At 36.4% G+C, this 26,265-nt stretch overlaps 3 protein-coding genes across 5 annotated transcripts in view; 2 read left to right on the top strand and 1 right to left on the bottom strand.

Annotated features, from left to right (window-relative positions):
- Positions 1–923: 923 nt before the first annotated feature.
- Positions 924–6,154, top strand: LOC127987435 (lysosome-associated membrane glycoprotein 3). The gene is made up of 6 exons (XM_052589761.1): positions 924–1,068; positions 1,358–1,578; positions 2,520–2,639; positions 2,748–2,820; positions 5,602–5,772; positions 5,893–6,154. The coding sequence occupies exons 1-6, from the start codon at positions 1,008–1,010 to the stop codon at positions 6,030–6,032; spliced, it is 786 nt and encodes a 261-aa protein (XP_052445721.1). The 5' UTR covers positions 924–1,007; the 3' UTR covers positions 6,033–6,154.
- Positions 6,155–7,415: 1,261 nt separating this feature from the next.
- Positions 7,416–17,593, top strand: mccc1 (methylcrotonyl-CoA carboxylase subunit). The gene is made up of 19 exons (XM_052589759.1): positions 7,416–7,706; positions 8,155–8,198; positions 8,279–8,412; positions 8,501–8,596; positions 8,681–8,802; positions 10,509–10,656; positions 10,734–10,855; positions 11,345–11,456; positions 11,578–11,659; positions 11,830–11,957; positions 12,089–12,272; positions 13,291–13,400; positions 13,565–13,781; positions 13,928–14,014; positions 15,548–15,597; positions 16,372–16,509; positions 16,597–16,704; positions 16,829–16,900; positions 16,980–17,593. Exons 1-19 carry the CDS (start codon positions 7,651–7,653, stop codon positions 17,100–17,102), a joined length of 2,133 nt encoding a protein of 710 aa, XP_052445719.1. The 5' UTR covers positions 7,416–7,650; the 3' UTR covers positions 17,103–17,593.
- Positions 17,594–21,768: 4,175 nt separating this feature from the next.
- The window catches only part of atp11b (ATPase phospholipid transporting 11B (putative)), a 43,085-nt gene continuing 38,588 nt past the window's right edge, over positions 21,769–26,265 (bottom strand). For all 3 annotated transcript variants that reach the window (XM_052589839.1, XM_052589840.1, XM_052589838.1), the window contains one exon: positions 21,769–23,258. In XM_052589839.1, the coding sequence (XP_052445799.1) occupies positions 23,177–23,258 (82 nt within the window). In that variant the 3' untranslated portion in view covers positions 21,769–23,176. The remainder of the gene's footprint in view (positions 23,259–26,265) is intronic.

Raw genomic sequence — 26,265 nt, forward strand, 5'->3', positions numbered from 1 at the left:
AAGTATAAATAACTTAATTTAGAAACTTAAACGTTTGTCAAGTGTTTTTTTTTTTTTTATTAACTGCATTTTTTTGTTCTTCTGAATAATTATCTAGACAAAAACAACCAAAAAAAGTGTTTCATGCTTTCATATATATTGAATAATTATTGGTAAGATAATTTTCAAATTAATCTGTAACAATATGGATTGCACTTATACATTTTAAACTTAAAAAAGAAAATCTATAAATAAACAAGAAACTTGAAGACAAACAGACGCACACACACTCAAGAGTTCCACAACCAACCAAATTGGAAAGGGAAGTAAAAAAGTGAACGGAGCCACAAAAGTGTGAACTTACGTGTCTGAGTGATCTGCAAAACCATAAAGTTACACACTTGAAGAAAAGTTATTACATTGTGTCCTGAATTATTGTTTTTAATAAAAGTGCTTATATTTTCATAGTTTTGTTTTCAAAACAGATACACATGGTTAAACAGTGAACAAAGTTGGTAGTTGTGATGAATGTGAAATATTCAGGAAAAAAAAATTTCCTAGAAAATGGAATTTATTCAAGTTATTGGCAATTCAAGTTGCTGTGTAATTGAACCCTTTGAGGCACTGAATGGATTTTTTCTCCGACAAAAAAGTATGGAATATATTAGTGACAACTGACCTGTTGGCGGCACTGAATTTGGGCAAGATCCTATAACTGGCACCAACTCTACCACTGTGCCACTACTTTGTAATCAAAGAGATGTCTAGCTTGCTTAGAAAATCAATTAAGAGCTAAAACTCTTGATCTGGAATATACGTTTTACACCAATATAGCGTTTTCACTCATATCATTACTGGGTTTACTAAATGTGGGCTTGGCTAAAGAAGCTTCCTGATGCCAGATAATTGCTGACAGCATCAGAGCATAAGTGTCTTCCTTCACAGCCACATGTGCATTATTTTACTGTGGCTTCAGAGCTGATGCCATAAGAGCAACTGCCCTTAAACACAAAAGCCACTTTCTCAAAATGACTCATGCAAGTTACTACGCCGCTTTGCTTCTTCTGATGCCTTCCATGCATTGGCTAGGTGAGTTGACCTGCCTTTCATATGAAGTCAAATAGTGATTTTAATGGTTAATGATCCTACACAATTTGCATATACTCTTATAAATGATGGTGATTCATATTTAGAAAAATAAATGCATGGATATATTTATAACTAGAAAGTTCTAGTAAGTTATAGCGTCATTTCCGAGAATCAAGAATAAAGCAAAAATGTGTCAGCTTAACAGCATCAATAATAGGTTCTGGTAGCGCTGTGTTGGTTAACACTTCATGTAATGGTTTTAAAGCCCCCCGTTTTTTTGTGTTTACAGGAAGCTCTCTAGCCTCAACCCCTCTTCAACTTTCAGCTACAGCGGATGAAGTTCCTGCCATCATCAACAGTGATCCTCCCATTACCTATCTGTCCCAGAGACCCGTTCTCCAGCCCAAAGAAAGCTCCCCGCCTAAGTTTCTGTACACCTTGAAGAACCTTCAGGGCAAAGCGTGTGTGCTGGCCGATATGGGAGTGGAGTTTGTGGTGCGAGAGAACAAAGTAAGCTTGTTATTTTCTCAGCATTTTTATTCAGCTCCTCAGCATTTTCTAAAAAGGGTGAGAACTCACTTGGTTTACCACCAAAATTGTCAACGGCTCACTGCACTGACAGAAAAAATGTGCCGATCTTGTATGGGCACAGCAGTTTTACACTGGGTCAGCATCCTTAAGGGTACATCTTTCTAATATCTTCAATTGTTTGATGGCGGAATGGAATAGTCCATAATTAAGATAAACTACAAAGTGAACTGTAATCCCATGTAAGATATAAGTACTCTTAGTTGTATTGAATGTGCATTTGTAGTAAACCTCAAATCTTAAGTTTATTTTAAAAACACTTCTTGCACATAGTGTAATATTAATGGAATAAAAAAGCCACTTGAGTGTAATTTAAGCGTGCTTTCATCACTTATTCAGAACACTCTAACGTATACTTTTAAAAAGTGCGCTAAAATGCATTTTGAATGCTATAAAAAGTAATCTTTGATGTGTCAACTAACAAACTAAAATACTTGTTTAATCATCAACTACTTGTAGCATCTTAATCAATGTATTTAAAGTTAATACATTTAAAGTTAATATATGTGCATATTTAAAATACATTAGAAACGAGCGTCAATAGAAATTACAAAAGTATGTTACTTAAAATGTGCTTAAGTCCTAATTAAGTGGATAAGACCAAAACACTTAAATGTTCAGCTAAACTAATATAACACAAATGTAAACTATAATAGATTTTCACTTAATTCCAATGGATGTTAATATCTGAAAACATTAGATTAAGTTTGCACTTAAGTATATTCTTTTATGCCTTCAATTTCTGTGCAGTCACACCAAATTTGAGTGTCTTGAACTGTATATATATTGTTAATTTTACAGTATTTTCATACTATCATGATGCTGATGCCGTAATCACACTGTATCCCACACTTGTATTGCAGAAGAAGTATTATTTCAATGTGAATCCCAGCTATACACGAGTCACAGGATTCTGTGGGGGCCAAAAGTCTGTTTTGTCACTGGAGTTTGATGGCGGACATCTGGAGTTCACTTTCATCAAGGTACCTACAGTAGCTTTTATCTCAATGATAAGTTTTATCTTTGAGGATAAACATGCAAAACAAGCAGCCTTCATCTACATGCAATGCGATATTTCCCCACACTTGCAGGAAGGTGATCTCTCCTATGTGAGCAACGTCAAAGGTCTTCTGAAACCTGTCCCACCTTGTAAAAATTGCCAGAGTAAGTATAAATTACACTACAACCTTTACAAAAAACATTATCGCGCACTTTTCATCACGATTATTCTTATCATAAAAAATACGTTAATATTTTATCTGGGGTTTGAGAGTTAAGAGATAACAATTGGCAAAAATACTATACCTGTCGAGAAGAAACTCCACACATCTTGATGACGACGCAAACATTTCCATCAAATTCCTTCATCTTAAAAAACACAACCAATTTTTATCCTTGTTTTACACTGTTTTCTGTCTCTGTGTATTTTGGCAAGCATTTAAATTTATGTTGTTTTTGTTCTATTTATTTAGTTTCATTTTCTACTGTGAAACTACGGCCAACGTTGCCACCTTCTGGAACAATTGATTAGTGCAAAACCAAGTCATCGTACATGTGCAATCTACGTTAGGACTGTTAACCGTTAATAGTTTCACAATTTGTTTCAATTACAATTAAGATGTCAACGATTCAATATCACAATTCATCATGATCATATAAAATGTATTTTGTGCATTTTTCTTTTTATTAAATTATATAAGCAGGCTACTTTTACAAATAAAAACAAATTAATAATTAATCAAAACAATTGTTAAGAACCTAAAAAATTAAATAGGCTATAGCTTTAAAACATACAAACAAATGTAAAGTAATCACAGTTACAAGTGAAAAACAAAAAGTTATTTCAGTATATGAGAATGCTTTAAATATCCAAACGTTTACAGACAATTAAAGTTATGAGTTTTTCTTTTTTTTTTAGATCATAGAGTGTCAGTTTTAAAGGGTCAGATGGGGTTGCTAAAAATACATTATTTTCCATATACTGTACATTTTTTTCCCTCTATGCACTGCCTTCTGAAATGCGTTAATTTTTACAAAGTCATTGTTCTGAAAAGTGAGGTGTGCTCTGATTGGCCAGCTATCCAGTGCATTGTGATTGGCCGAATGCCTCAAGCGTGTGACAGACATGTCATGCCCCTTACCATACTGTGATGTCATCTCCCGGGAGTGGCGAGACAAAACCAATAAAACCTATTACAAACAAGACATTTGTAGCATCCAGTGGGGACATAATTACTGATTATAATCACTTAAACTCCCTTTTTACATGTTATGTTGCTTATCACACCGCATACATATAAAATCAAGTCTGAATTTGTGATTGGAGAAATGACAAACAAGCAGCTTTACTCTACACTGCTCGAAACTTGTATTTGAATAATCAGTGGCCAATCCTTTACATATGAAAACAGACTTACAGACTGTGAGTCAGAAGCGCCAGACTGTCCTTGCTAAGTTGTTATTGGCCCACTTTATAGAAACAGACACGGCATTGTAGTCTTCTCTCCCAATCCTCCATAAAATTTGCTGCACTCATCTGAATATTTGGGTTGAACTGTTCTGGAACAGTGTTGTAAATACAACTTAACCACTGATTTCTAGATTTCGTGTCCTCTTCTGGAAGGCCAAACAAAGTAGCGTCGCTTTCAAAATGAAACACAGCGACTCCACAACACGACAGCGGCGGCAAAAGCAGGAATAAAAATAATGCTTTCTTTCTTTGCGTGAACATTTGGGTGGCATTAAGCAAATATTCCCACACAATAGTGTAAACGTGGGGGCGTGTTAGACCAAGCAGTTTTAGGAGGGTGTGGTTGACTCTTAACACACATCGATGTGCATGATTCATTTCAACACCACTAAATACAAAGTTACAAAAATCTTTTACAAAAATCGTCCAGGACACAAACAGTACACACATACTATTCTGGTGAAAAAAAAAATTGCATGACATGCACTGTAAAAAAAATTATAATAATTCACTCTAAAAAGTTAATGTTAGATTCGGGCAGACTGCTCTAATGGTACATTTATGCTACAATAATACACAAAAAACAAAACTACTTTTTCATTTGCAATTTCAAAAAACTTCACTTACAGATAACATTGTTTTCCTCATCCACATAAATCTGTGAAAATGATACAAAATACTGTCTGTCAGTAGTTGGCGATGTGACCTTTTAAAGAAATATGCTCAATGTTACCGTTTTCACAAATTCACACTTTTACAGTTTACACAGACGACATAATGGTATCATTTCCCGTGGAAGGCACATGGAGGCAAAAGTCTTTAAATGGAACGGGTCAAATTTTACCTGCAAAAACACACTGTTTGTGCGTGTTAATGGGACAACAATTACACAGCAGTCGATAAAATTACTGTATTTGAGACAACGGATGTCATAATATTACACTTTTATACATGAATGCAAACATCAGATATTACACTTAAAAAATGCGGGATTATTTCAACCAAATTTGGGTCAAATATGGACTAACCCAGCTTTTGGGTAAAATTTTTTAATTACATTTTTAAAGTTCAAATATGTTGTCTAAACGGTAAAACAGTATATTTACATGTACTAAAGAAACTATGAAAACTGATGCCGTAACACGTCCAGAATGACCTCGTCTACATATACAAAAGAGACCCATCCAAAATGCTGAATTTATGTGGACAAACAATACGTTCGGTCATGGTCAAATTTCACATGTTCTGTTTAAAGACTTTTGACCCCTTTGGCCTTCCATAGTTTTGAAAGGTTTTTGTTTTCAGGCCCTTAAAACTGTGTGGTCGTTTAGATAATTAGCCAAAATGCATAAACAAAACGCATGAAGAGTTAACACTGGGATAAACCCGCAATGGTAAACTTGATGTATAGTAGTAAATGAACAATAAACTGGGTTAAGAGAATGCATTTTATATTCTGTTCATCTAATCCACAGATAAAACCTATGTAGGAGTTGTAAGTCACGATAAGCTATTCAAAGCAAAAAATGGTCTAAGCTTCAATTGCAAGTCTCAGACAACTCTGATACTGGCAAGCTTCTTGAAAGTCAAACTGGTGCCACTAAAGATTCAAGCCTTTGGTCTGGCTAACGGAGCGTTTGGAAAAGGTACACACATTTCACATCGTAGACCGCAGAGATGCTGTTTTTATATACTACGCAAACACATCTATGTTCTGTTAACCTGTTTGCCCAAGAATAACAGGATTTGTAATGCATTGATTTCAGAGGTTGAGTGCTGGGAGGATTACAACAAGCGCATGATCCCCATTATTCTGGGTGCTGTAGCTGCAGCGATTTGCCTCATCGCCATTCTGACGTTTGTGCTCGTCAGAGAACGCCGCAACCGAGGCTACGAACAACTCTGAGACTCTAGATGTGTGATGTGAAGACGAATCACGAGATTTAATGATGTGTTTTACATTGTGTGGATACTGCTCTCCAGTTTGAAATGATCTCAGTAAACAATTAAAATGCGATTGACATGAAATACTGCTGGGAATGTGATTTTTATAGACTATGCGGTCATTCAGATGTCATTCTGAAGGTTTTGGGTCATGACAAGGTATGTACATTCAAGTTAAGTGAAGGTTTTACATGTGACTATGAATGCCATTGGGAAAAAAGCTGATTTTTTAATAAGAAAATGACAAAATTAGTGTTAGACTTTAAGGACTAATACTAAGTGCCGGTGTGACATCATGATTATGAAGCTCCAACAACCGAAGGATGAACTGAGTGAATGGGAGGATGAATGTTTAGACTATTATTATTTAGAACAAGCCTTGTTAAAAGTAAATTAAGACTATAATTAGACAACTGATGATTGAGGGGAATCAGAGGTTAATGTCCAAAAAATAAAAAAGGTGTAACTTTTCTGAATTTGAACTTTTATAATTGTGCCGTTTCATATTTTTCATATTTAAACTGTTGCTTAAAATGATTAAATAGCTTATATTACATTTAAAATACAGATATTATGGATTACTTTTTTTTGTCCTTTAGATAGCATTTCATATTTAAATCATGTTATTCTTTAGCAAATCAGTCAACATCAAGTTCCTATTTTTGACAGCACATCCCATAAAGTGTGACAACATTGCCCCACTACTATGCATTTGGCTTTTTCATAAGCAAGATTTTAAATCTTGTGTCTGAAAATAATCTTAATAATAAATAAATAAATACATAAAAACTATAAAAACTTTTAAACTAAATTTAATTTAAGAAATGTTCTCCATTATTATTATTATTTTTTAACAAAAAAAAAAAAGTACATAATTACCCGGATTACAAGCTTTTCTGTGAGATTCTGAAGTGAACATCCAAATGACACTTTCAAGACAAGAACAACATTTATATTACTTACATTTATGCTATATAAAATATACTTTAACGGTCACCAAATAATTACTTATTTAGAAGAGGTACTTACTCAGAAAGGAAGCGATTTTGAACTGAACCTTATTATTTCTGTCATTACGGATTTCGCGGGAAATTACATACACACGTCACTAGCCCTTGAGTGTCACGTCATATTCATCAACAGAGAAAAGTTGCTCCAATGTGAAGAAAGAGGTAAGATGTTTATTTCTAATCGCTATATGGTCAAACGTTATATGGTATAACTGAAGGGAAATGCGCTGGCATATTTATTATCTAACTGTACTCCATTTCCCACAACCCTTCCACACACACGTCAGACCCCGCCTACAAGCTCTCGTTTCTGATTGGCTCCTGTAAGTACGGTAAGTGGAAGAGGACAAACCTAACGCGTTCGCTTTTCCATCGGCTACACGTAGCATCAATGACAACGTCGTTTTAATGACCTTTTGGACGGAATAATTAATCCCCGTATAAATAACTGGAAGTATTCAATCAGGTCTATGAGAGAGAAGTTGTGAATCCCATGAAGTGTTTGAAATCATCGCGCTGTTTTAAGGCAGAGTCGTGTTAGTTACACTTACACATGCTAACAGAGCGATCATGGCTGCGGTGTTTCTGAAAACTCAACTCAACAGAGCTTTATACAGACACCTGCTGTAAGTTACAAACTACTTTATCATAAAACACAAAGAAACAGTATAGTGTTCATCACACATGGGGCTGTAAATCAGAACAGCTAGCATTAAAACCAGTCGAGCTGTCAGAAATGACATTCAAACTTAGCTTCAAGTATCATATTGATCTTCTAAACCAATGCACTTCGAGATATGAGTTTCATTGCGCGGATATCTCTGAATACTGACGTGAATCATCATATTTTAGCGTGCAACATGTTGTTATTGTTAATGCATGTATATTTGATGCAAGGTGTGAATAATTCATTTGTTTGCATACGTGTTTTGCATGAACACTTTGTTATTGAGCATCTTTGAGTTCTTGGCACGCTTTGTGGGTTTACATGAAACGAGGAGGTCACCTCTGCAGAGGAATGTGCCCTTGACTCCATTCAGACTGTTTACTAAACACTTGCTCTCTTGTCTGCAGGACACTGATCTGGACCAGAGGATCCATCAGACATGCTTCTGTGGGTAAGAGCCGTTTCTACCTAATGCTCACTGTTATTATAATCCATAATGATACCCCTATATGTGCTGTTTCTCTGTTTCAGGCCGGATTGAGAAAGTCCTTATTGCTAACAGAGGAGAGATAGCATGCCGGGTGATGCGGACGGCCAAGAAGATGGGCGTTCGCTCTGTTGCGGTGTACAGCGACGCAGACAGACACGCCATGCATGTGGCCATGGTGAGAGAAAACCCTAACAAATACATGCACATTCATATTCTGATCATAGACAGATAGTATAGTTGTATAACTGGGTGTGTAATGGCAGGCGGATGAGGCGTATCATATCGGGCCAGCAGCGTCTCAGCAGAGTTACCTGCGCATGGACAGGATCCTGGATGTGGCCAAGAAATCCTCTGCTCAGGTGTGCTAGTGTTAAGATGTATAGTTTATAACTGAATTAGGGAGTTTGATTTATTATAATTTTTAAATCTTCTGTTTTGGTCAGGCGGTCCATCCTGGATATGGATTCCTGTCGGAAAATACAGAGTTTGCTGAACTGTGCAAACAAGAGGGCATCATCTTCATCGGCCCACCGTCATCTGCCATCCGGGACATGGGAATCAAAAGGTACAGTAATAAAAAAATATATATATATAAATTAAAAAAAAAATGTAGTTATTTGACTGTAGACAGAGGTGCACCGATACTGATATCGGGCCTGATACTCAACTGATACCCGATAATCCCCGATAATGATTTGTATTGTAAAAAGCGATATACAAATAAACTTGAATTGAACTGAATAACAAACGCCTATACCAAAAACCAAAATTTATTCAGAGACCAGATATAATATAAAAATTATATATATAATTTTTTTATTATTATTTATTTATTTATTTATTTTTTACTAGTGGGTGCAGGACACTATAGTTCATTTATGTAAATGAGGATCGCAAAATGAAGTTAACTGTGACAAATTAAACCCAAAAACTCTTCAAATAGCGGACTACCAATAAAACTGATAAAATTTTGGGACCAAAAATTATTCAGACCAAGTCTGAGGAAAATTTTTTAGTTTATATTTGCATGAAGCTGGATGACAGAGAGCATGAACAGGAGACTACAGATAGTAGTTAAGGCTAAGGGTTGCCCGACTAAGTATTGATAGTTGTGTAAATACTGTCATACTAACAGCTGTCTGAATAATTTTTGGTTGATTGCAATCCATTACACACCTTTCTATCAAAGTTATCTAACATTATCAAGATTAATTTGTTCCGGCACAGTTTAGCTCTGAGTTCTTGTCATATTTTATTACGATTGTCTAAACTATAGTGAATAAACTGTGATAATATGAAATGTTGACTTTGTCTGAATAAATGTTGGTTTGACTGTATCTGTTTAATAAATTAAGGTAACCAGCTAACATTATACATACTCTTTTGGTTTCTGTACCCAATATAAAAAAAAACAAAAATAAAGTATCGGTACTCTGTATCGGCAATTACCAAAAATAAAAGTATCGGTATTGGTCAAATGTATTGGCAAGTACCAAAAATAAAGTATCGGTACTCTGTATCGGCAATTACCAAAAATAAAAGTATCATTACTGTGTATTGGCAATTACCAAAAATAAAGTATTGGTGTCGGGCAGGTACTGAAAAAAAGTGGTATCGGTGCATCCCTCACTGTAGTAGCTGCACAACAAAGCCCCAGTAACTTGTGAAAAAAGTGAGCTGAACTGATGTGTTGACTAACATGCTAAAGAACATCCTTTATGAAAATTAGCCACGGTTTTACTTAAAAAAACAAAAAAACAAAAAACCCTATGGCTACTTAACTTTTACTATAACAAACCCATGCTTAATTTTGATAAGGGATGCAAAAGGATATGTTAATGGATTAAAATGCAAGTTATATTTAATTGCATGTTCATTTTTACACAGTATATTTAAGCGCATGGGAGTTTCAATATTAATTACATTTGTTAAACTAAAATATATTTGAATATTTATCAGTACATTTAAAGTACAGTATTTAAAAAACAACAGAATTGACATTACATAAAGTTGCATTTAACTAATTACATTTAATAATAATTAACTATAATACATTTTCATTAAATTGCAATTTGTCCGGAAACATTCAGTATATTAAAGTATATTATTTCCATAAGTACTCTTTAAAAAAAGTATAATTATTACCTAGCAATGCCTTATTGTCTGTTTAGTGTAGTTTTTAACTTTCAGGCAAAGCTTTATCTAGCCAACATTAAACTAAACTTTCCTTTCTAGTGTCTAAGTTTCCGTCCATCTTTGTTTTTTCTTCAGCACATCTAAACACATCATGTCAGCTGCTGGCGTGCCCATCATTGAGGGTTACCACGGCGAGGACCAATCAGATAGCAAACTTCAAAGCGAGGCCGCAAGGATCGGTTACCCCGTGATGATCAAAGCCGTTCGCGGCGGTGGAGGAAAGGTGGGTTGTGTTTGCACTAAACCATTCTGTAATAATACGCAGACTTGAAACCGCCACGCTTTATTTGTGTCGTGCAGGGAATGCGGATCGCACTCTCCGAAGCAGAGTTTCACGAGCAGCTGGAGTCGGCTCGCAGAGAAGCACGCAAGTCCTTCAACGACGACGTGATGCTGATCGAGAAGTTTGTGGAAAACCCCAGGTCTGTTTGGTTGATCAGCCTCGGGACACTCAGATATGTGACCAGAAAACCAGTCATAAGGGTCAATTAAATTTAAAATAAAAATGCATCATCTGAATGCTGATTAATAAATCAGCTCTCTATTGATTTATGGTCTGTTAGGATTGGAAAATATTTGGCAGAGATACAACTATTTGAAAATCTGGAATCTCAGGGTGCAAAAAAAAAATATTGAGAAAATTGTCTTTAAAGTTGTCCAAATGAAGTTCATAGCAATGCATATTACTTATAAAAAATAAAGTTTTTATATATTTATGATAGGACATTTACAAAATACCTTCATGGAACATGATCTTTACGTTACATCCAAATGATTTTTGGCATAAAAGAAAACTCTATAATTTTGACCCACGCTATATATCTGTGGCTTTTGCTACAAGTAAATCCCAGTGAGTTAAGACTGGTTTCGTGCTCCCGGGTCAGTTGGTTTGTTGTTTGTTGTTGCATCAGACACGTTGAGGTGCAGGTGTTTGGTGACCAGTACGGCGATGCTGTGTATCTGTTCGAGAGAGACTGTAGTGTACAGAGACGACACCAGAAGATCATCGAGGAGGCTCCAGGGGTAATTATGACACCGCTTCTGTCATTCTGCATCATAGTGAAGTCTGTGATACTTGCTTGTGTTACTGAAACCCACCTGGCCTGATCTGTGTGTGTGTGTGTGTGTGTGTGTGTGACCACAGCCGGGCATCAGTCCTGAGGTCAGGAGGAAACTCGGAGAGGCAGCGGTGCGAGCAGCTAAAGCGGTCAACTATGTGGGAGCAGGTGAAGCAAAGCAAAAGAGACATTAAACTGAACAAAAGAGACATTCATAATGTTACAAAAGATTTCTGTTTCAAATAAATGCCGTTCTTTTCAACATCCTTGTCATCCGTTTTACCGTTTTTAACATTGATGATGATCAGATTTCTGACTGAATGATTGTTGTCGAACAGGTACTGTGGAGTTCATCATGGACGCGCAGCACAATTTCTACTTCATGGAGATGAACACGCGTCTGCAGGTGGAGCATCCCGTCTCAGAGATGATCACGGGAACAGACCTGGTGGAGTGGCAACTGCGCGTAAGACACTACTGGAAATATCCACTTATCTCCCAGATTCGTCCAAAATGGGGTCACAATCAGACCTTTCTTGACAACTCATCAGGTTTATTCTGTTTTTTTAATCAGACATGGTGTCTTCGTCTCTTCAGGTGGCTGCGGGGGAAAAGCTGCCCCTGTCTCAGGAGCAGATCATGCTGCACGGTCATTCCTTTGAGGCCAGGATATACGCTGAAGACCCCAATAACAACTTCCTTCCCGGAGCGGGGCCGCTGCTACACCTGTCCACGCCGCAGGGGGATCAGTGCACACGCATAGAGACCGGCGTGCGAGAAGGTACTCTACATTTAATATCACCTGACTTATGATTTATCAGTTTGAGGAGGTTTTCAACAACAACAAAAAGTAATATTTGTGATTTGGCAATTCATTTACATGACGATAAACACAAACTTTTGAAAAACGGGTTTCCAAGTGCAAGTTTTTGAAAATGATACAGTCATTGCCTCTGTGTAAACTATCAAAATGTGAATTTGAAAAATGAATTGCGTGTTTCTTTACCAAGTAAATTGCCAAATACTGGCCTTGCAAGCAAAATACAGCGTTTTAAGTTGTTTTTACAGATCCATGTGAAACGCGGATCATTTGTTCTTTTTTACAGTTTAAATCATAGTTTTTTTTCCCTCCATGTTAAAATATTAGAACCGTTTTTGTTGCTGTGTTTGTATTATGCTAATTCAGTTTCAAAGAGGTATACGTGGTATGAGTGTCTCAATGACCTCAATTAAATCTTTATCCAAATATTTGTTCGTTTTTGTCCTGTTATTCATTTTCTTTTCATTTGAAATATTGTCTGGTTATGTCCACTGAGTGGTCTTGTGAAATCCACTCTTAGAAGTTTACATTAAACTAAAATTCACATTAGGTCTTATTTAGAGACCGACCGATATGGGTTTGGGGGCCGATATTAGTGAGTAAAACAGTCAGATACCGATATATCGGCCGATATTCTTTGTGTATATTATAGTACCGTACCAGTCTTAAGTTAAGACACAACCTTTCTTCCTTTTTTCTTTTCTTTCTCTTAAAAAAATTGGCATATGCTGATGCAGATACATCTCTGACAGGCTTGTATCGGCCGATAAAATCGGCAAAACGTGGATTTACGTCACAACAAACCATAAAACAACTGTGGCATTGCAACTTTAAAGCCTGAAAGAAAAATATGCAATAATTATGACAATAAAATCAACAATTGTGTGTAGTGTAGAACACACTGATGGACTGTCTCTAAATAAAAGCATTTATAAGTGATTGTTTGCTAACTGCTGTTTGTCTGTTGAACATATGTAAGGTGATGAAGTGTCTGCTCATTACGATCCAATGATCGCCAAACTGGTGGTTTGGGGAGAAGATCGCTCCGCCGCTCTGAAGAGACTCAGATACTGCCTTCGACAATACAACGTAAGCACGCATACTAATATTTACGGTTGCGTTAGCAAAATTTTGCTGAGGATAGGTCTGTTGTCCATTGTCAATATTACAGCATTTTCAAACCAGGCAAACCAATTGCAAGCAAAGTTCCTTCAGTATTCTTGAAATCAACACTGTATGTGGGTATTTCACAGATTGTGGGTCTCAACACCAACATCGACTTCTTACTCAGTCTTTCGGGGCATCCGGAGTTCGAGGCAGGGAACGTCCACACCAGCTTCATCCCGCAGCACTATGATCATCTGTTCCCCGCGGCTCGAAGCCCATCCGGTGCACTGCTCTGTCAGGCCGCCCTGGGTCTGCTGCTCCGCGAAAAACAGCACACAGAGATGTACAGAAACCAAACCAGTGGTGAGAGTGCATCGTCTGTAGAGTCAAAAACTAATTCAAGTGTGTCCGAACTTTAGTTTGCTGGGTTTTGGTGTTTATTGATGGTACAGTGTGTGTTTAGGCACATGAGGCTTGTGTGAGATGTTAACCTAAGCTTTCTGTTGCAGACATGTTCTCTCCGTTTGCCTCCAGTAACGGGAGACGATTCAATGTCCTGCAGTGCAGGAACCTCACACTTCAGCTCGGGGAAGACAGTAAGCCTTCATGCTCTGATAACACACACACACACACTGTCCGAAGTGATTATGTACATTTTAATATCTGCATGCATAATTTGTGCAACTTTTTTGACTTTATACAATTGCTTTTACTTATTTAAGCTTTTTTTTTAGTTAAGAGTCATATATTTTGTTGACATCAGGGGTCAAGCTCTTGCAGATCAATCATGAATAATTGCTTTAATCAGATTCTTGACTAAAAGTTCAGAGGGTCAGTTTGCAGGAACATTATTATGAATGCATGAATGATCAGTGTGCTTATTAATGGACGGCTCACCTGATTCTTCTGCTTGTCAAGACTATCGGATCATTCTCTTGAAATAGAAACGTCTGCATTATATATGAGCACTGAAGAGATGCCATTGATCATTACAGAGGATTTCAGCATAACAAGCCTGAAATAGAATCATTTACAGTAAGATCTGTATGGATGAGGGAATCTCACAAAGATGGGTCTCCAAATATGTGACCCAGGAACACTAAACAAGTCTTAAGTGTCAATTTTTCAAAATTGAGATTTATTCAGATTTACTCATTCTGAATGAATACGCTTTCCATTGATTTATGGTTTGTAAGAATCAGACAATATTTGGACGAAATGCAACTATTCAGAAAATCTGGAATCCAAGGGTGCAAAAAAAAAATCTAAATACTGAGAAAATCACCTTTTATTACTTATTCATATTACTAATCAAAAATTAAGTTTTTATTTATTTACTATAGACGGTTTCAACGGCATCAACATAAACAAACGTTAATGCGCGTGAGCGCTTTTGTGGACCTAACTTAACTTCCGGTAGACTTCAAATAGAATCAATAACAACAGCCAAGTCCCTCTAGAGTAGATATTTTTTGATAACAAACAAAATATGTTTTCTGTGTGGATCAGGCGGACTTAATGAAAATGCAATTATCAGGCATATAACATGCAAGCCCTCCTTCAGAAATACAGCGATATAAAAACAACTGTGCCTCGTTTTGATATTTAAACATAAATGTAAGGAATTATTATTATTATTAAACGTGCAGTACGTTACGTAAATGTTACGTTACTCGTGTTTATTTAAGGAAGCCTTTTTGAAAATCGATCAGTTTTAAAATTGTGGCGAGTCTCCAAAAATAAATAAATGTATGGGAAACAGATCCCGCAGCACAACCACCTGAGCCCAACTTCAGTCTACTCATCACCTTGGCTTTAACAGCCAGACCGATATAACACAGACCGGAAGTTAACTTAGGTCCAGGCGCGTGCGCCCGATGAAACCGTCTATAGGAAATTGACAAAATATCTTCATGGAACATGAAAAGAATAAAAGAAAATGTTTTGACAAGAATTCTTTTTTAATAATTCTATTGCTAAAAATATACCCCAGCAACTTAAGACTGGTTTTGTGCTCCATGGTCACATGTAGTAAATTAAAGAAAACAAAGCTCATTTTTAGCACCATTATGATGTTTTGATCTTTGACAATGTTATTATTTAATAAGTACTACATATTTATTTTGCAGAAGTGGCAGTATCTATTACTTACAATCCAGATGGGACATACAGTATGGAGGTAAATGCTGTTTTAGACTGCATATATAATAAATTTAGTCACTTAAGGTCTTTATGATCTAAAAAATGCTATACTATAGAAATGTTTTAGAATTCTTGTCCTACGGTATCATAAAAACTAATACTGGGCAAAAAAATAATAATAAAAACAATAAATTAAAACTATCTCCCTGAACTACAGTAGAACAAATAAATAAGATATGCTACATTTTTAAATAAATTAATCAAATGTATAAAAACACTGCTGTGCAAATAAACTATTTATTTAGTCTTATTAAAGTTACAAAATCTTTTTTACTCGAGCAGTGACATTTTCTCTCTTTTGGTGTTAGATAAACATGAATAACAGACAGCGGTCATATTGGACTGCTATCACTTTAAGAGCTGCCTGGATTCAATATACTGTTACAGCCAATTACTTTATCTTAAGACATAAATTACTGTGTTTACGAGCATACTTGCAAAGATGGGCATTTTGACACACACTAGTGTGTGTATTTAACAGTTCAAGGCCTATAAAGCCGTCTTCATGTGCACGCACCTCTCTGACAACTTGTGTATATTTGTTTTTTGTTTTTTAAATGCTTTACAAATGTGTGAAATGATAAGTTTTCATAGCCACGCAGCACATCAACATCACGTGAGCATATAACCACAACAGAGACCATAGTCCAGTACTGGTTAATTGTCTACGGGTATTTTAGTCTTCCAGTAAGTTAAGTGTCATTTATGTACTAAACATGAATCTTCCCACGTCTTCATTTGTGTGTGATAGACTGGCGGTCAGGTGTTTCATGTATCAGGAGAGCTGCAGAGGGAGGGGGACGTGACCTTCCTGTGGTGCTCCGTCGATGGAGTGCTGTCCCGACCCAAACTAGTCATTCTGGACAACACCGTACACATCTTCTCTATGGTGGGGCTCTCTCATCCTTATATTACACTTCACCATTAAGTCAAGACTATTGATGATTTTGTGTGTTTTGTTTTTGCTCTTGTTTAGGAGGGAAGTGCCCAGGTGGACGTACCTGTGCCCAAGTTCCTGGCGGGCGTTAGTGGCTCCAGTGCACAGGGTGGCGCTGTTGCACCCATGACCGGCACCATCGAAAAGGTATTTAAGGCATCTGCGGTTGAAACCCAGTTTGTGTGAGACCAGAACAATGCATCCCAAATCAAACGATTCTACATGGAACCAAAACAGCAACTTCTAGAACTCGGCTTTGCTTTGTTTCCAGGTCTTAGTCAAGGCCGGAGACTCGGTCCAGAAAGGAGATCCTCTGATGGTGATGATCGCCATGAAAATGGAGGTGAGGCTCTGCCACTTTCTCATTAGGTGCACTCCATAGGCCATATAATTACTGATCGGGTCCTTCTCTTTCTGGGCAGCACACAATCCGTGCACCGAAAGCAGGAGTCATCAAGAAGGTGTTCTTCAAAGAGGGCTCGCAGGCCAACCGTCACGCAGCTCTGGTGGAGATGGAGCAAGAGGAAGGAGCTGGGGAAGAGTAAACCTGCACCTGGATAAGATGCTGCTCAGTACACCAACAGCTGGACGAAGCACTACAGTAGTTTGGATCTTTTGAGATTTAATAATAAACTAGAAGCTTTCTTATGGACACAGATACCTTCTCACCTTTAGTTTTGTTTGTGAGGAATTAGGTTGCTAGTAACTAAATGTTTTTGTGGTTCTGTTCTCCTGGTTCTTTTGTACAATGATAATCGTGGCGGGTTATTAAGAGTAGCAGATGGATGACTGCGGAATCTTCTTATAAAGTATATGCATTTCAAGAAAAAAAAACTAAACAAAACACATTCGTGGTTGCCTGTCCCATATGTGTAAAAGAAAACTCCTGTGAAGCATTGCTTAATACAGTGATGTAATTTGTGGTAGATAAGGTGCCTTGATGTTAGTTTGACTACTGAAGGAAACCTTTACAATCTGTGAACGTTTTAACCTTAACCATTAAAGTTTTTTATGCAATAAACTCAAAACTTTTTCACCTTTGTGTCCTGACCAATAAGGTGACAAGAAATTCTTCACTGTGTTACAATATCAAATCACTGTTCACAACCTATGTTACAATTGTGTGCATTCATTTTTATTTTTTTAAATCCAAATTCATGAGCATAAACCCCACCAACTGGTAATGACTTCTACCTTAAGTATGAAACTTTAGAAAGTTTATAGGTCATGTGTTTGTCCTACTACATAAAGGTAATTCAAAGTGTTTTTCAGTGTGATAAAGTAAAATAATAAAAAAATAATTTAAATGTGCTCTTAATGGTCCAAATAGTCAAGTTTATCTTCATTAAGCATACAGTAAGTGCAGTTTATGTAGATTAAAGCCATTAATTATTTACACTGGTTTAGAGTTGATTTTGAAGACTCTAGGACTGATGGTCCCGTACTCAAAACATTTTAGAATTAAACAAAAATTAATACCACACATTAATCAGGATAAAACCATAGTGTGATTCTGGAAGCAAAACAATTCTTCACAGAGAACGTGAAACACGACATAACATCTTTCCCAAACTGATTTGCCTCAAGGTTGTTCTGTGATGATAAATGCTATTCTTATTTATAAAATAAGATTTTGGTATCAATATCAATACAAAAATGAAGTTGACACTAAGACCTTAAGTTGGGCTTTTCATATTGCGTTAAACCCTGTCAAATGGTAAACGAAAACATGAACGTTTCAGTTTGTTTTTTTAAGAAATCCCCAGCAAATCTCTATTTTAATCAAGTTACGGTTTTAAATGACAAAGGCAAATCACATATGTGGTGGGTAGGGTGCACTCGCATTTCTGAAACCAATCTCCAGTGAGTAGCGACAATATTAAAGTCAAAGCTCCATGATCAGATTGTGAATAAGGCTCTAGGGTCAGGGGTGCGTTGGTATTTACACGCCCACCTACAACTCCTGCCAGTGCCGAGACTCAAACCTGCATCCAACTCTCCAACAATTAGACCACGATTTTCAAGGAAATAGCGCAGGTATTTGTGGAGAGTTTTGCAAGGTAAAAGAAAAACAGAGCAGAATATTCCAATGTACAAATAACAGTTTCTTTGATTCCTCTGTCCTCATTTTCTTCCCTCATATCCTAACGGGGGTGGAGCTAAGATGCAAGAAAAGAAAACGAGGATGCACAATTAAAAATTGAGAAGCACCCCTGGCCTGCTTCAATCACCACCTCGCGTTCAGGGGTGGTTTTTCTGTATGGCAGTTTCTAACCTACCCACCATACTCTGGCCATACCCAAGACCAATGGTTCCCAACCCTGGTCCTTGAGGCACCCCAACATTGCACATTTTGCATGTCTCCTTTCACTGACACACCAATTCTAGGTCTTGAAGTCTCTTTAAATGAGCTTGAATCAGGTGGGTTTGACATGCAAGACATGCAGTTTTTGGGTGCCTCCAGTACGAGGGCTGGGAACCAGAATGCCATTTAAACTGAGTGGTTTTTAGGTTTTAATCAGGAGAAACTAATTCAAGTGTGTCCAAACTTTAGTCTGCTGGGTTTTGGTGTTCATTGATGGTACAGTGTGTGTTTAGGCACATGGAGCTTGTGTTAGATGTTAAACTATGCTTCCTGTTGCAAACATGTTCTCTCCGTTTGCTTCCAGTAATGGGAGACGATTTAATGTCTTGCACTGCAGGAACCTGACACTGCACCTCTGGGATGTGTTTATTCTAGGTTAAACACACACATATAATTTAGTTATTTTATAAGTACTTTTATAATTCACTTTTATTGCTATAAAATGCATGGAATAGCGATTGTAATTGAACACTGGACACGTGCTTCATCTTCATGATCACCAGATGGCACTAAAGTGAGCCCTGCAGAAAAGCTTCAGATAATGAGCCAAGTATCAATAAGTTCATGTACCGAAGGCCTCATTTCTTCATTTTGCAAAAGGAATAGTTTGAAAATTGTCCCTCCACAATAACCTTAAATCTCATTAGAGGTTGCATGAAATCACCTTTTAAATTGCCTTTACATATTCAAGATTTATTCAATGCTTTAGCAATATATTCAAACAAATAAGAAGATTTTGTAAATGTCAGGGTCATTAGCATCCTGTAATTGCTTTGATCAGACTCTTGACTAAAACTTTAGCATTAGTATTATCATGAATGCATATGCTCATTAACAGATGACTCAAACAGTCATTCATCAACATCTGAAAACTACAAGACCATTCTCTTGAAATAGAAACAGTTCATCTGCATTATATATGAGCACTAATGAGCAGCGATTGATCATAGTGAAGAAGGATAGCGGCATAACAATCCTTAAATAGATTTCATACCGCAAGTCCTGTGGAGTGGATGAGAGAATCTCATGAAGAAATGTCATCCAGAGGAGATGCAGTATTAGTTATTTTGCTGAAGTGGCATTATTTGAGAGATTTCACACTATGTTCTAGAATCATGCCGTGAATGTCTCTGGATCATGTTTTCTGGTAATGCTGGAGGTCAGATGGAGGGAGGCGTGACCCACCTGGGGTGCTCAGCCAATGAAGTGCTAGAGAAACTCAGACTTGTCAGTTTTTCAATTTTTTCTTCAGCATTTATGTCATGTCCAGTCTCAGGAAGTGTGCAAGTGTATGCACCTGGCATCTCCAGGTAATTCAGGCTCAAGTCCTGTACCTAAAGTATGCAAGAACTGGACGGGTGCATCCCAGATCATTGGCAAGTGTTGGTTGGTTGGAAATACCCAACCCTAATATACTCTGGACACAGATTTAATGACATGGTAGTGTTCCTATGTTGTCATGTTGTCCAAGTACATGCAAGTAAGTACTTAATATGCAGTGTTTTTTTATATATAACAACAGTAAGATGGTTCAGAGCCAAAACTGCTCTCAGAAATTCTCTCAGAGGAAACTCACAACTCATTAAAATATTTTAAGCAGCGCAACTTAAAATGATTCTAGTTTTGCAGTTCATGATGTTTCCTTTGAATAATAGTTAGAAACTTTCTTGTTTATCTGAGTAAAATTTTTTTTTTTTTTTTCATATTGAGAGTTTGAATTTGCTGTCACCTGCAACATTCAGTCCCTGAGGTTATTTTGTACCATGATTTCATTATTTTGAAGATAAAGATGGGTTTGGCCCCATTTTCCTGAATGTCCACCATCTGAAATGCTTGGATGATTTTCAGGGTTAACTGCTGGATGAATGTGGACTGAAACGATTCTTCCATTAAACAACTTTTGCAAGTATTTGAATTTCAACAAAACCAAACTACCGAAGTATACAAAGAAAACTGTAATCACTTTGTGATGACTGTACAAGTCTGTTTAAAGAGTAGTTGCAAAAATTTGGTCTGGCAGTCTCACTTAAATAAGAAAAAAAAAACGCTTGGAAAACTGCTTAGCACTGTGAGATAGCTTGAATCTTTTGGTGTGCGCACACCAAAAATAATATAATTACCTACAAGTCAATGCAAAAACAAATTGTCAAGAATTTATGCCGGGGGATGCAAATTGGGCAATGTGATTACCACAAATGCAGTTATTGTCTCAATCACGTCTTCCGCGCAAGTTGAATTATTCCAACTCAAACAGGAAATTCACATAATGTGTTAACGCACAAGCCAATCAGAGAAGAGCTTATTCACAAGTCTAATTTGTATTAGAAAATGGAGGAGAGTGTAAGCAATGTTTTTATTCATGCAAGTGATGTGAAAAACATCCCACAATTAATCTATAATAATAATGCAATGCAAATATTTGCTTTAAAAAATATATATATATATTTTGCCATTTTTACCTTTTTATTAGGATAGGACAGAATATGAGGCAGGAAGTGAAGTGGATGAGTGATGGGGATGTGATCGGGAAAGACCCACAAAACAGGACTCCCAAAACACAACGGTGTTCTATGTTGGTGTGATGCCCACGAGGCTATTAGTGCTGAACACACACCATTACTTCTGCCACTGGTTAATATAGTTCAAAATTAAACTGGAGGAAGGGATTTACTTTGGGTAAATAACTGCAATTAAATGGCAAGTAACATTGAAATAAACATGAAATCTGAAAATAGAAACACTGAAATAGTATTTTATATTTACACACCATTTTATAAAATCGTCTACTGCATTGTAAACCTATTAAAAAACTGGAATGCGGAACACAATCATCATAAAACACTGGATTTTTATAAAGGTATTTATTCCGTAAATAGAACTTTCATAAACATCGGCAATTAAACATGTTCACTTTAAGGAGAGTACAGTTAGAAGAACATATGTTTACACAAAAAAAGATGAAACCGCAAACATGGATGACTGACATCAAAGCTAGATCAGGAATTTCCAGTCTAGACTGAGTCTTATTGCTAATGTCTCTGAGTAACAAGTGGCATACTGCATTGCTATATAATCCAAGAAAATACATTATATAGCAAAACACTTCTGCCAATGGATTTCAACACAAGATCTGAAATAGTAATGATCAGCGGTCAGGAGTCATTTCGGGTTTGAACATTGACATGAAAAAAGTGATATACAAATAAAGACTAAGAGAGAAGAACCACTAAAATAAGCAAAATCTGACTCCCAACTGCCACCCGGGTCACGGCACCAAGTTTCAGCCGATACCTGTGAGATCCAGGGCTTCATGGCCTTTGCAGCAAAAAATAAAGACAAATTCAAGACTCCTCAAATCGGGAGCATACAGGTCCAGTTGACTTAGGCCTCTGTTACAGGGTTATTGAGACAGATTGACCAAAGTGCAGCATGCAGTCTGATATCATAAACTTCGATATAGTTGATCTAAGCAAGTTTAAAATGGTTGTCTCAATGCTCTGGCCTTACAATAACCCACGACCCATGTACTGTAGGATGAACTTCATACCTTTTCCTTCGGCTATGCCCTACTACGTTATTAAATACACACACGCATACACACACACAAATGAATAAAAAATAATCATACCGCTTTGATGAGTGGTTAGCAACACAAGCAAAAAAACGAGGAACGTGAGAACAATGATAGGTTAACCAGTGACAATGGTTAGAGATGATAACATAGCATGTGCGAGACAAAGGAAACGAGAAATTATATGCAGGCACATGACTGATGGAGGTTAAAGTGATCGAGTTCAAGGATGATATGATAGTTTTCCTTCAAGGACTCCATTGTGACATTCCTGCATCATGATAGTCTGTACGAACCACAACTCAGGCTGGGTGTACAGGTAGGCATCTTAGGGTAGGAAGCTACAGGTTTGTGAGCTAGCGCTACACAGCGCTCACATTTAATACCTTGAAAATCAGGCAATTAAAAGAGGGAATTATGGCTTCAAACAGACCCCCTCGTTTTCCTCAGGAAAGACGGCGGTCCTTTGCGGACAGTTCCGTGGGTTTACTAGCAGCGGAAACTCAAGACACACAAATCCTTTGGTTTTTGTAGGAGCAACGGCCTGTCCCTGGTTGCTGATCACATATGATGTGATACTCAGAGATTTAAAGTGTAATAGTCTGGCTGGTGACTGGACAAGGGCATGGGACGGGGGCAGGCATCTCCAGACTCTATGAGCCGATCCTTTTTGGGCTGGTGCATTAACAATGAGAGACCTCCATGGGTGAGAGTGTCAGGATGCTCTGGTCATTGGAGAAGAAGGTGTCCGAGTCGCTCCAAGATCTGGAAGGATCAAGGAAAGTACGAACAGTGAGGGGGACAGTGTGGACAGTCTGGAAATTTCAATTTAGATCTATATAGGCGCAGAAAGGGACGTTCATGACTAATACAAAACCTGAACACTAGGTATGCACAATGTTTCAGTTTTTAGTGCTATAATTTTTATATATATCAAGCTATTTTCCCCCCAATTCAAACAGGTTTTAAAAGTAATAAATTGTTATTCTATTTAGATTATTATTATAATTTCTTGAAGCATATATTGTGTAAAACAACTTTGGTAAATCTTAAACTGGTATTATGACTATTTCCAATCATCAACCATTAAGAAACATGACAAATAGGCAAACAACTAATTGCGAACATTTGTTTTGCAGACAAAACCGCGTAAATTTATAGAAAATAAATAACTATTGACCATTAAGTCTTACTATATTTTATAAAATATATAAAATAACGTATAGTTCACCTAGAAATTTAAATTCTGTCGTTAATTGCTCCATCCTCATGTCATTCCAAACCCATAAGACTTTCGTTCATCTTTGAAACACAAAGATGTTTTATTAAAGAATGGACTCTTTACCTTCAAAGTCCTTTACAGCAAAGTAAAAGAACACTGCATAAAAACTAACTGACCAAGAGACAATCAAATATGGTGAACATAAGCTTAAACATGCTTATTTATGGAGCAAGAATCAATTAGTTTTTGTTTTTCTCATTTGTGTTTTGAAGATGAACAACAGGGTTTTGGGTTTACAATGATATGAATTACAAGGGTGAATAACTAATAACAGTTTACTTATGGTTGAACTATCCCTTTAATGGGCCTTCATGAAACAGTTCTCTAGGAGGCGACAACTCTTTTTTTTTTTTTTCACAGATGGTTTGTCAATATAAAATTACAAAATTTGTATTTTGCCAAACATACAGCATTGAATATCAGGTCAAAAATAAAAAATTAACTTCAAGCGGACACCTCAATCCCCCACTCAATTCCCTCCACTGAGAATATATTCTATGGAAGCATATGGGTAACAATATTCAATTTGGAATGTAATATGCAAAATGACAAAGCAATATGTAAAATGGCAATGCATTTCTGTATTTATATTTACATTTTCCAATACATTTGTGCAATGTTTGGTGCAAAATGAAAATTAAATTATATAATTTTCATTTGCCATTTCACACTTGTTTTAATATGTAAAATAAATACTAATTTTAACGTTTTATAAGTTGCAAAATTCAAATGAAAATGTATTACAAAAATGATTAGATCTGTGTAACATGTTCAAATGTAATTTTTCTTAATTGCATTTACACTCACAATCAAGACACTTATGATTGCATTTTCATTCAATGTCCTGTAATGAATGTAGCCAAATTCAATGTGCTCATTGAAAATGCATTCCGAGCCGATGCATTCCAGTACATACCAATACATTCATTGCGGGACATTGAATGAAAATGCAATCGTAAGTGTCTCGACTGTGAGTGTATTTAATTTCAATTAAGAAAAATAACATTTGAATGAAAATTTTGCCAGTTTTTCTTGAACATGTTACACATTTCTGGAATACATTTTCATTTGAATTTTGCAACTTATAAAGCGTTAAAATTAGTGTATGAACTAGTGTATGAAATGGCAAATTAAAATTTTTTTTTTTTTTTTTTTTTTTGCACCAAAGGTTGCACAAATGTATTGGAAAATGTAAGTACAGAAATGCATTGCCATTTTACATATTGCATTGTCATTTTGCATATTACATTCCAAATTGAATATTGCTACCCATATGCTTCCATAATATTCCTGAAAGTCCAGTTTACTTTTTTTTTTCTAAGTGTTCATTTGTCTGGATCCCTTCTTATAAATCTCTCTTTAACTAATGAACTTTTTGTGCAAGATCAGCGAGCAACAGTCGGAGTCACAGCCAATGGAGAAATGGATGAGTTGCATGTTAGTACAAGATGGATTAATGTGGATGGTAATAAGACAATAAACAAATATAAACACAACATCCTTCCACAGCCTGGACATTCACATAGACTTCATTCTTATGAAAGTATTAACCTTTTCCTAGCCAGAATATGTTGGGTATGGTACCTATATTTGAAAAAGATAATTTGCAATATATAAGTAAATATACATGGCGTAAATCTATTGTCTGTAGAAAAATACGGTGTATATTGGTTCACTATAAAATGTATATTATATTTGTAAATAGAGTGTAATTAAGCAGCCCTTGAGGATCGGAGCCGTTCCAAAGCTATAGTCCTCAAACGCCAGACCTGCTACTCTTGAACACCAGAGGGCATTGTCTTCATCCAATGGACTAATCCCTCTGAAGCACAGCCATATTTTACATAGATCCATGCTATATAAGATAAAGAATACATTGATAAGCTACAGTAATACGATTATCTTTGGATAGAAAGGACTGGTAAAGGGCAAATGTAAATGTACTATTGTCATGTTTTGCAGATGAGGACAACCGTTTTAAGATCTTGAGGAGGTAAAAAGTTGAAATCAGAACACGTATTTGCATTTATATAGTTAAATATATGTCTACGCGGCATACTGGCCTTATACAATAGTAACAATCTCCTTTATTATCTAAAGCAGTGGTTCTCAACTGGTTTTGCTTTAGGACCCATCAAGTGTGATGACCCAGTAAACCAAGTACCAAAATCATCCCAAAGTAGATTTAAAAAAAAAAAAAAAAAAAAAAAAAAAAAAAAAAAAAAGAGAGAAAGGTTAAATATTATAGAAACAAGATACAATGGGGCTCGAAAGTTTGGGCACCCTTTGCAGAATCTGTGAAAATGCGAGTAGTTTTCAAAAAATAAGAGAGATCATACTAAATGCATGTTATATTTTATTTAGTACTGTCCTGAGTAAGATATTGGACATAAAGATATTAACATTTAGTCCACAAGACAAAAAAAGTGCTGAAATTATTAAAATAACCCCACTCAAAAGTTTGGGAACCCTTGGTTCTTATTACTGTGT

The sequence above is a fragment of the Carassius gibelio genome, chromosome B22 (assembly GCF_023724105.1).
Source record: "Carassius gibelio isolate Cgi1373 ecotype wild population from Czech Republic chromosome B22, carGib1.2-hapl.c, whole genome shotgun sequence".
Classification (NCBI taxonomy): Eukaryota; Metazoa; Chordata; class Actinopteri; order Cypriniformes; family Cyprinidae; genus Carassius; species Carassius gibelio.

What these genes read in the sequence shown, in the direction of transcription:
- LOC127987435 (XM_052589761.1), top strand. Translation starts at nt 1,008, where the DNA reads ATGACTCATGCAAGTTACTACGCCGCTTTGCTTCTTCTGATGCCTTCC. An exon ending in ACCTTGTAAAAATTGCCAGA is followed by an intron (nt 2,821 to 5,601) that starts GTAAGTATAAAT and finishes TCTAATCCACAG; the next exon opens with ATAAAACCTATGTAGGAGTT. An exon ending in TAACGGAGCGTTTGGAAAAG is followed by an intron (nt 5,773 to 5,892) that starts GTACACACATTT and finishes CATTGATTTCAG; the next exon opens with AGGTTGAGTGCTGGGAGGAT.
- mccc1 (XM_052589759.1), top strand. Translation starts at nt 7,651, where the DNA reads ATGGCTGCGGTGTTTCTGAAAACTCAACTCAACAGAGCTTTATACAGA. An exon ending in CGGGACATGGGAATCAAAAG is followed by an intron (nt 8,803 to 10,508) that starts GTACAGTAATAA and finishes TTTTTTCTTCAG; the next exon opens with CACATCTAAACACATCATGT. An exon ending in CCGTACACATCTTCTCTATG is followed by an intron (nt 16,510 to 16,596) that starts GTGGGGCTCTCT and finishes GCTCTTGTTTAG; the next exon opens with GAGGGAAGTGCCCAGGTGGA.